This window comes from Tachypleus tridentatus, chromosome 12 (genome assembly GCF_004210375.1).
Source record: "Tachypleus tridentatus isolate NWPU-2018 chromosome 12, ASM421037v1, whole genome shotgun sequence".
NCBI lineage: Eukaryota > Metazoa > Arthropoda > Merostomata > Xiphosura > Limulidae > Tachypleus > Tachypleus tridentatus.
In genome coordinates, this window is record NC_134836.1 from 125,295,747 (window position 1) to 125,305,040 (window position 9,294).

The 9,294-nt window shown below is 32.9% G+C and overlaps 1 protein-coding gene across 5 annotated transcripts in view; it reads left to right on the forward strand.

Annotated features, from left to right (window-relative positions):
• The window catches only part of LOC143234608 (serine/threonine-protein kinase tousled-like 1), a 39,622-nt gene extending 30,857 nt beyond the window's left edge, over positions 1-8,765 (forward strand). For all 5 annotated transcript variants that reach the window (XM_076472079.1, XM_076472080.1, XM_076472078.1 and 2 more), the window contains 7 exons: positions 899-990; positions 2,470-2,559; positions 3,970-4,139; positions 5,159-5,297; positions 5,765-5,876; positions 6,021-6,128; positions 6,936-8,765. In XM_076472079.1, coding sequence (XP_076328194.1) covers positions 899-990; positions 2,470-2,559; positions 3,970-4,139; positions 5,159-5,297; positions 5,765-5,876; positions 6,021-6,128; positions 6,936-7,067 — 843 coding nt within the window. In that variant the 3' untranslated portion in view covers positions 7,068-8,765. The remainder of the gene's footprint in view (positions 1-898; positions 991-2,469; positions 2,560-3,969; positions 4,140-5,158; positions 5,298-5,764; positions 5,877-6,020; positions 6,129-6,935) is intronic.
• The last annotated feature ends 529 nt before the right edge of the window (positions 8,766-9,294 follow it).

The following is a 9,294-nucleotide window of genomic DNA, read 5'->3' on the forward strand; positions in this document are numbered from 1 at the left end:
TTCTTAAATTTTCTACAAAGTAACTGGGTGTTAAAAAACTGGGTAGGACAAATGAAAATTCAAGTAAATTTTATTACAGAAAACTAGATCCAGACAATCTAAATAGTGAATATTATGGGTTAGTTTCACTTGAACAAACAAAGAATTCTTAGACCAGGAATAATAAAAATCGTAATTGCATACAGCACCACAGAACACCAGAATTCTTTTCCACATGTTTGTGTGTGAAGAAAGAAAACATTACATTATTAAACTCTTCAGTTGAGAATTATTAGGAGGTAGACCTTTCTTCTGTGCAATGGACCTTAACTTAAAGATAAACCAGTTGAAAATTGTTAGGAGGTAGACCTTTCTTCTGTGAAATGGACCTTAACTTAAAGATAAACCAGTTGAAAATTGTTAGGAGGTAGACCTTTCTTCTGTGAAATGGACCTTAACTTAAAGATAAACCAGTTGAAAATTGTTAGGAGGTAGACCTTTCTTCTGTGAAATGGACCTTAACTTAAAGATAAACCATTTGAGAATTGTTAGGAGGTAGACCTTTCTTCTGTGAAATGGACCTTAACTTAAAGATAAACCATTGAAGAATTGTTCTGATTTGAATATGTTTTTAAAGTTATATTTTATAATATGCATGTTGTGTTTCGTACGTTATGAAGGTTTTGCTGATTTAAAAAAATGAAATATATGTTTTGATATCAGTTTTCACTGTGACAAGACTTGTTTTATATATCAGTTTTCATTGTGACAAGACTTGTTTTACATTTGGATTTGTATAAAATACCATATTATTACATTTTTTGTGGGGTTCTTATGTAGTGTATACATAGTTACAAGTTTTGTAAGTGGCCTCATTTAATTGGTTGTTAAACAATCACCCTTGTTTTTTTTCTATCAGGCTTTTGATTTGAAAGAGCAGCGATACGTAGCTTGTAAAATACATCAACTCAATAAAGACTGGAAAGATGATAAGAAAGCCAACTACATAAAGTGAGTTTATACTGACAATGTTAATGTGAAATGCATCGACTCAATAAAGACTGGAAAGATAGTCAACTACATAAAGTCAGTGTATACTGACAATGTTAATGTGAAATGCATCGAGTCAGTAAAGACTGGAAAGACAGCCAACTACATAAAGTGAGTGTACACGGACAATGTTAATGTGAAATGCATCAAGTCAGTAAAGACTGGAAAGACAGCCAACAACATAAAGTGACTGTATACAGACAATGTTAATGTGAAATGCATTGAGTCAGTAAAGACTGAAAAGACAGCCAACTACATAAAGTGACTCTATACTGACAATGTTAATGTGAAATTCATCGAGTCAATAAAGACTGGAAAGACAGCCAACTACATAAAGTGACTGTATACTGACAATGTTAATGTGAAATTCATCGAGTCAATAAAGACTGGAAAGACAGCCAACAACATAAAGTGACTGTATACTGACAATGCTAATGTGAAATGCATCAAGTCAGTAAAGACTGAAAAGACAGCCAACTACATAAAGTGACTGTATACTGACAATGCTAATGTGAAATGCATCAAGTCAGTAAAGACTGAAAAGACAGCCAACTACATAAAGTGACTCTATACTGACAATGTTAATGTGAAATTCATCGAGTCAATAAAGACTGGAAAGACAGCCAACAACATAAAGTGACTGTATACTGACAATGCTAATGTGAAATGCATCAAGTCAGTAAAGACTGGAAAGACAGCCAACTACATAAAGTGACTGTATACTGACAATGTTAATGTGAAATTCATCGAGTCAGTAAAGACTAGAAAGACTGCCAACTACATAAAGTGACTGTATACTGACAATGTTAATGTGAAATTCATCGAGTCAGTAAAGACTAGAAAGACAGCCAACTACATAAAGTGACTGTATACTGACAATGTTAATGTGAAATTCATCGAGTCAGTAAAGACTAGAAAGACAGCCAACTACATAAAGTGACTGTATACTGACAATGTTAATGTGAAATTCATCGAGTCAGTAAAGACTAGAAAGACAGCCAACTACATAAAGTGACTGTATACTGACAATGTTAATGTGAAATTCATCGAGTCAGTAAAGACTAGAAAGACAGCCAACTGTTTAAAATGCATGTTTTGAATTTTTAAAAATTTTAATGAAGATGAAAGAGATATGTGTATTACAGTAATGAATTTTGTTAAAAATTGTAAAGAGAAAATGTAAAACACCTAAATTAATTTAGTTTACTATAAGGTGCAGTAAAATAGACCCTTCAATATGATAATGATATTTATTTGTACTGTTACATATCTTGTTGATTTGGGTAAATTACTTGTACCCAGCCCTTGACAAAACATTTAAAACAAACAAAAACTAAATGGCTATTCATTTTCAGCTATTATGATTTAACTGTAACATAGTATTCTAGGCAGTTCTTTGTAAACTTTTTGTGCTGTATCTTTGTGTATGTGTTATCCTAGACACGCTCTGAGAGAGTACAACATTCACAAAGCCCTTGACCATCCTAGAGTTGTGAAGCTTTATGACGTGTTTGAAATAGATGCTAACTCGTAAGTAAAACACATAAGTATTTGTAAAAATGTCTGAAATGATGAAAGTGAGTTGTGTTGCATAACCTGAACCTTGTTTTGAAATTGTAGTCATAATATCTGTATGTTAGGCCTACAGTTTCTCTAAGTAGGTAATGTTTCTACTGCTAGGTATCCTGTGAATGTATGCATGTTTTTAAATCCATATAATTACTATAAAGTGGCTGACTGTTTGGAATAGATTTAACTTGGATGTAACTTGAATGTACATATCAGTTGTTTGTATCATTTGAGTAGATTTAAAGATTTAGTTTTATTACCTCATTTTGGCTACAGTGTTTGATAATTATGTTTTTACTTTGTATTATATTTACTTTATATAATAAATTCAGGCCTTTCATGAGCTATTTTCCTGTTCATTCACTATAATCGTAAATAACACATTCTTCATACATTGTCTGTGGTAGTTTCTCTTTTAAGAAGTGTGAATCTAAAGGTACTGACATTAAAAAGTAAAAGTGCCTTGCAATCAGTGGGTTAGTAGAAGGTTACACTGGGTCATCATCATGGGTCAGGAGTGGCCTAGTGGTAAGTATGCCCAGACTGTGAATCTGAGGATTTGTAAGTTGGAACCTGTTTTATAAACAACCGCCACAGTGTGTGAGACTTGTAAGAGTGACAGTAAACTATATCTGTTTGAATACAAATATGCAAGAGTAGGTATTGGATGCTGTTAACTAGCTATCAGCTCAATGTTACAGATAGCTTTATATAAAATGTTAAAACAAATCCTTATCAATAAATATTTCTATTACCCCTGCTTTTGTAAATTTTATATAAATTATGTTGAGTTGACTGCAATAGTAAAGGTTGTTTCATGTGGGTAATTGAAGTGCCATCAATGTTGGTTCTTCATATTAAAACTTTTCACTTCAAGACTAGTTGCAAACACTATTGGTAAACTTCATCTTAGACAGACAAGTGAGGAGTATTTCCTCGAGAGTTCCATTAGCTTCGTAAGTAAGACTGAGTAAGGATGAAGACATTTATATTTCATTTGTACTTTCACTAGAATGTGTTTTACCACAGAGGAAAGCTCTGATTACATCTTCGTCTGTTAGATATATTAAATCATACTTCTTGTTCATGTGTTTTATTATTATTTTAAGATTTTGGTCAGTCCTGATGTGATTATGAGAACTTTGAGTATGTTACCAGATCATAATTGTTTTTACATAAAATATTCTTTTATGGTCTGAATTGGATATCTTCAAGCAAAACAAGTACGCTGTAATTATAAATAATTATCCAATAGTAATAATCACTATAATAACCATAATACGTGAATTGCAAGAGAAAATAAAAGTTTAGATGATAAGAAGTTGATAATATCTTAAGTTTTAGATGGATTAACATTTTGATTTTTCATAGATTCTGCACAGTGTTGGAATACTGTGATGGTCACGACCTTGATTTCTATCTGAAACAGCACAAGAGCATGCCAGAGAAAGAGGCTCGTTGTATCATTATGCAGGTGGTGCATGCCCTCAGGTACTTGAATGAGATCAAACCACCAATTATTCACTACGATCTCAAACCTGGTGCGTGCTTTTCTTTGTCTAATTCTCAAATGTCTGGTAATTGTTTATTTCTGCATAGCATTCATCATTATAAATATGTTGATGTAAAAAATGTTAGTTAAAAACAATCTTTAAATGTCTGGAAGATGAGAGTTACAAAAAACACACTTCCATAACCATGGTGATAGCTGATAGTCCTTGTGCCCTAGTCCCACAGGTAACGGTGGTGATAGCTGATAGTCCTTGTGCCCTAGTCCCACAGGTAACGGTGGTGATAGCTGATAGTCCTTGTGACCTAGTCCCACAGGTAACGGTGGTGATAGCTGATAGTCCTTGTGACCTAGTCCCACAGGTAACCGTGGTGATAGCTGATAGTCCTTGTGCCCTAGTCCCACAGGTAACCGTGGTGATAGCTGATAGTCCTTGTGCCCCAGCCCCACAGGTAACCGTGGTGATAGCTAATTGTGAATAATAAGCAAAGCAATTTTTGTTGCTTTTTTTATGTAAAACTTAAGTTAGGGATTAAGGAGGGCTGATGTTGAGAAGGAAACAAATTACTGTCAAATAAACTTGTAATCAGGTCTGTGTGATGAGTGCTTTTGGTACAAAATGTAAGAACTATGGCTTACTTAAACTGACTTAGTGTTTGTGATATTTTAGGTAGTACTTCCAAAACTTTACCTAATGTGTATTTATTATCTTAAGTTACTTTAAAGCATCAGACTAGCGACTGGAATAGAGTTAGCATTACTGATGATCCAGTAAATATGTACGACTTCCCGATTTCCAACTTTATTATCATTGGTAATAGGCTTACAGGATAAATCACTATAGACTGACTCTAGTAAAGATAAACATTCAGTTTATATGTAAGTGATGTGTTTATGATGTTTCTAAACATTCAGTTTATATGTAAGTGATGTGTTTATGATGTTTCTAAACATTCAGTTTATATGTAAGTGATGTGTTTATGATGTTTCTAAACATTCAGTTTATATGTAAGTGATGTGTTTATGATGTTTCTAATTTTGTATTCACAGGTAACATTCTTCTGGGAAGCAGAAGTGGAAGTAATGAAATAAAAATTACTGACTTTGGATTGAGCAAGATCATGGATGATGAAAACTATAGTCCTGAATATGGAATGGACTTGACATCTCAGGGAGCTGGAACTTACTGGTTAGTTCGTGCAGTTTTCACCCAGATAATTATCTTGTTTATGGTGATTCTTTTAACTTCAAGTGTAATTTACATGTTAAATTTTACTTAAATGGTAAGACTTGTTTTACAAACAGGGCTGATGTCTTTGTAATTGAGCTGAGACATTTTATATAATTTATGTATTTCAACCAACTACTTTATTAAAAATAATAATAGAATAATCAAAAGCTTTATCTTCCTAAAAACCATTTTTAATTTTCCAAAGAATTTCTTGTAAAAAACCCGTTTATTAGATACTTGTCTTTCTGCTGCTATGGGCAATAACCACTGTTCCATACTTCCAGTTTTGTTCCATTTCATATGTATATTGCTCATATAATAGAAGTGTTACATCGAATTACTTGCAAATAACAGTAAAACTTGTTACTTGTAGTTTTAGCTGAGACTTGCCAACTTTTAAAACTGTTTACTGTTTTGTGTTGTAGGTACTTGCCTCCAGAATGTTTTGTAGTTGGAAAGAATCCACCTAAAATCTCCTCAAAAGTTGATGTATGGAGTGTAGGAGTGATCTTCTACCAATGTCTTTATGGGAGAAAAGTAAGGATCACTTTCAGTTGGGTGTTTGGGAAGGCAAATGCTTCAGTTAATCTTAATTTCTCCAAATAATTTGTTTGTTTGTTTGTTTTTTCATAGAGAACTGACTTGTGTATCTCAAAGTTTTTGTTTTGTTTTTCCTGTTAGCCATTTGGTCATAACCAGTCTCAGGCTACTATCTTAGAGGAAAGCACTATTCTTAAAGCCACAGAAGTGGACTTTCCAGCTAAGCCTGCTGTCAGTAATGAGGCTAAAGTAAGTTGTTATTTGTGTGTGTGTAAAAAAGTTAGAGAAATTGGACTAATCTAAATAACATTTGATTGAATATTATTATTAACTGTGTTATCTATCACCTTCATTTATATTGAGCTGTTAAGTGCCATAATAAAGCATTGACAATTTCAGCATCTTGTTGTACCAGTTGAGTGATCTCAGTTTTACCTTCTTATGGTAAGACTTGTACCTGACTACTTTGACCAATACAGCCATTACCTGATACACCTAAATTAAATGGTCAAAGATGTATTCAGTACAGATTTTAGTAAGTATTGTAAGATTATAACATTGTACAAGACCGGGCTTATTCATTGTAAGATGTAACCATTGTCAAAATCTAACATTTTCAACGTGAACATGACTGTCTTAACCATCATTAGAATCCAACATTTTCAACCTGAACATAACCAATTTAACCATCATTAGAACCTAACATTGTGAACCTGAACATAACTGACTTAACCATTCATAGATCATTATGTGGCAGGCTTTTACTTAAATAACTTGCTATATTGGGTATTCTCTGTAACAATCCCAGTTTTAAATAGAAAACATGAAGTGATGTTCAGATTTTTGAAACTCAAGAAAAGAAAAAGTAGATAGAACTTTTATAAATATCTATTTTTGTTACTGACAATATTAAAAACCAAAACTGGAATACGTTCTATGGAACATTACTGTTTTTATACGTAAGGTTAAATTTATCGTAATGGTACCTGTAAAAATTCTTCTTTTACAGAATTTATCTCCATGTAAATAATAGTAATTGATTTTTACCTTTTACAGAACTTTATACGTCGCTGCCTGCAGTACCACAAAGAAGATAGAATAGATGTGTTCTCATTATCCCAGAATGATTATTTGAAACCTAATTATGGAAAACACAGTCGGCAGTCTAGTTCAACAGAAAAATCGTAGCACTTATAAACTGTATATGGAAAAAAATTAGTCTTGTGTTTCCTTGGTGGTCAGATGGGGTCCTTATAGCCCTAAGAGTGATATGAAATGCAAGTTGAAGCTTCAACGCCTGTATTTGTTTAGTTTTTTTCCTTTTTTTTGACCTCTGAAGGCTTAACCTCTGTAAAAAAAAAAACACCGATACTGAAGAGAAACAACAGTGTGTAGGATTTATTATAATTGTTCAAGTACCTTTGTCATGTGCTTCGTTACAGTTTTTTAGTGAACGTTGCAAAGAGAATGGCTTTTTTTTTTTATATACAATGTTGGATCAGAAATACTGTACAAAGAAGGGAAGACACTAAACTGTTAATTACAGGTTTTCACAGAAGTAGAGCAAATGTATATTCCTCAATGAAAGCTCTACACAAGTTGTGACAGTATCCATAGTTAACTATAAACCAGTAATTTTGAAGTGTTTTGTTTATTTTAGGTATAATTCAGTTACTTGAATTGAAAGTCATTGTGATACCAAGGCAGCAATGCCCGATGCAGTATTTTGTTTATCAACCAAACGTTTTAAATCGAGACTCGTTTTAAATGTTCCCCAATGTCCTCCATGAAGTCACTATAACAAAGATGATTTATTGTTGTTTCTTATTGTTTATTCATTCCACGGAGGTGTAGTTTTTAATAACTTCTTATTATCTTAGTTCCCTATACAGGCAGACAAATAATTAACCCTCCGTGATTGTACCGAGTGCTTCGTCAGCTGTGGCACCGAACAGATTTGATAAACTCTTCTTACAGAAAGATGTATTTGCCTTGCAAATCTTTTAACCTGGTCCTTTGTACAGAAGTGTAAAATTTTGTATGTTGCTGACTTGTTTTTTCAGCCAGCTAAGGGAAACATTCCTTAAATGGAACGTGACTTTTGTTTATGAAACATACTCGGAAACACTTTGTATTGAGAACAAATTACTGTAACTTGTGATAACGTTAGTATCTGTAGTATTGACTGAGATCAGAAATGTACAGATTTTCTTTGATAGAAGAAACAAAGTCTGTGGGAAGAATTATCTGTGAAGTTTCAGTTCAGTACCTTGGTTTTCTTTTGGTGGTTATGTTAAAGTAGAGGTGGTCGTAATGCAAAACATGAACATAAAATACAATTAGATTAATAAAACTGCAGCTGTAGTTACAGAAGGTTTGTAACAAGGTAACTAGCCACTAATGTTTGTGTAGACTTCCCCCAAATGTATGCCAAATGAAAATTTTAGTGTGTCAATGTGTGGCAAAATCAAAATGAACTGAAGTGAGAGGAGAGAGAAAAATAGTGTTGTTAGGCCTGCATTAACATAAAAGAGGTGAGGTCCTGTAGTGGACTATGGTCAGTTTAGAGGTGCTTTAGTGGAAGAGGTAGGAGTCTCTGGTTTATTGTGAAGTTAATAATAATAAAAGTTGTTCCTTCCCTAGTACAAACTCATTTTGTATAAATAAGAGAAACCCTGAGGCCAGCACACAGCCCTTTTTAAGTGTTTTCTTCTCTTAAGAAACATAATTTGAAGCTCATATAACAAAAAAATCATTGGATAAGTTTGTGCAATATATTTATGGCTTATCACAGTTTTATGAACTATGATTTATTAACACAGATGAAAATATTCTCATACTAATCTTGTTAAAAAATTTTAAATAAATAAAGCTATGCCACTTAAATTTTTTTTATACTGTAATTGTTTTTAAAACATTACACTGTTACATGTTTATTATCCCAGAAAACTTGTCATATCTCAAGTATATCAGGTTTCAGTACATGGTTTTCACGTCGAGTTCAAGCAAACTTGACGTCTAACTTAAATTAATTGAGATAGAATAAAGCTCAGAAATAACTTGGCACTATCTTATCAATAACATTTGTAAAACAGACCGACTCCTTGTGGACTGTGTTTTCTTAAATTGGAATATGCAAGTTTTCTTATGGGAAATGTGTGGCTTAAAACCTTCTATTGAAACGTTAGGCATGGTATGATTTTTCTTTTCTGTACAGAACTAAGCTGAAACCCACCTCTAATGAACACAAACTTGATGAATATTTGCAATATCATAATATTTATACAGATCTGGGAACCTCTTGGCTGAGTCGAGCCATAACCTGAACAAGATTTGGATTGTTTTATGTATATCTGGATTTATTTAGTACCATCACCAAACAATATACATGCACGAACGGCTGTACATATATTTT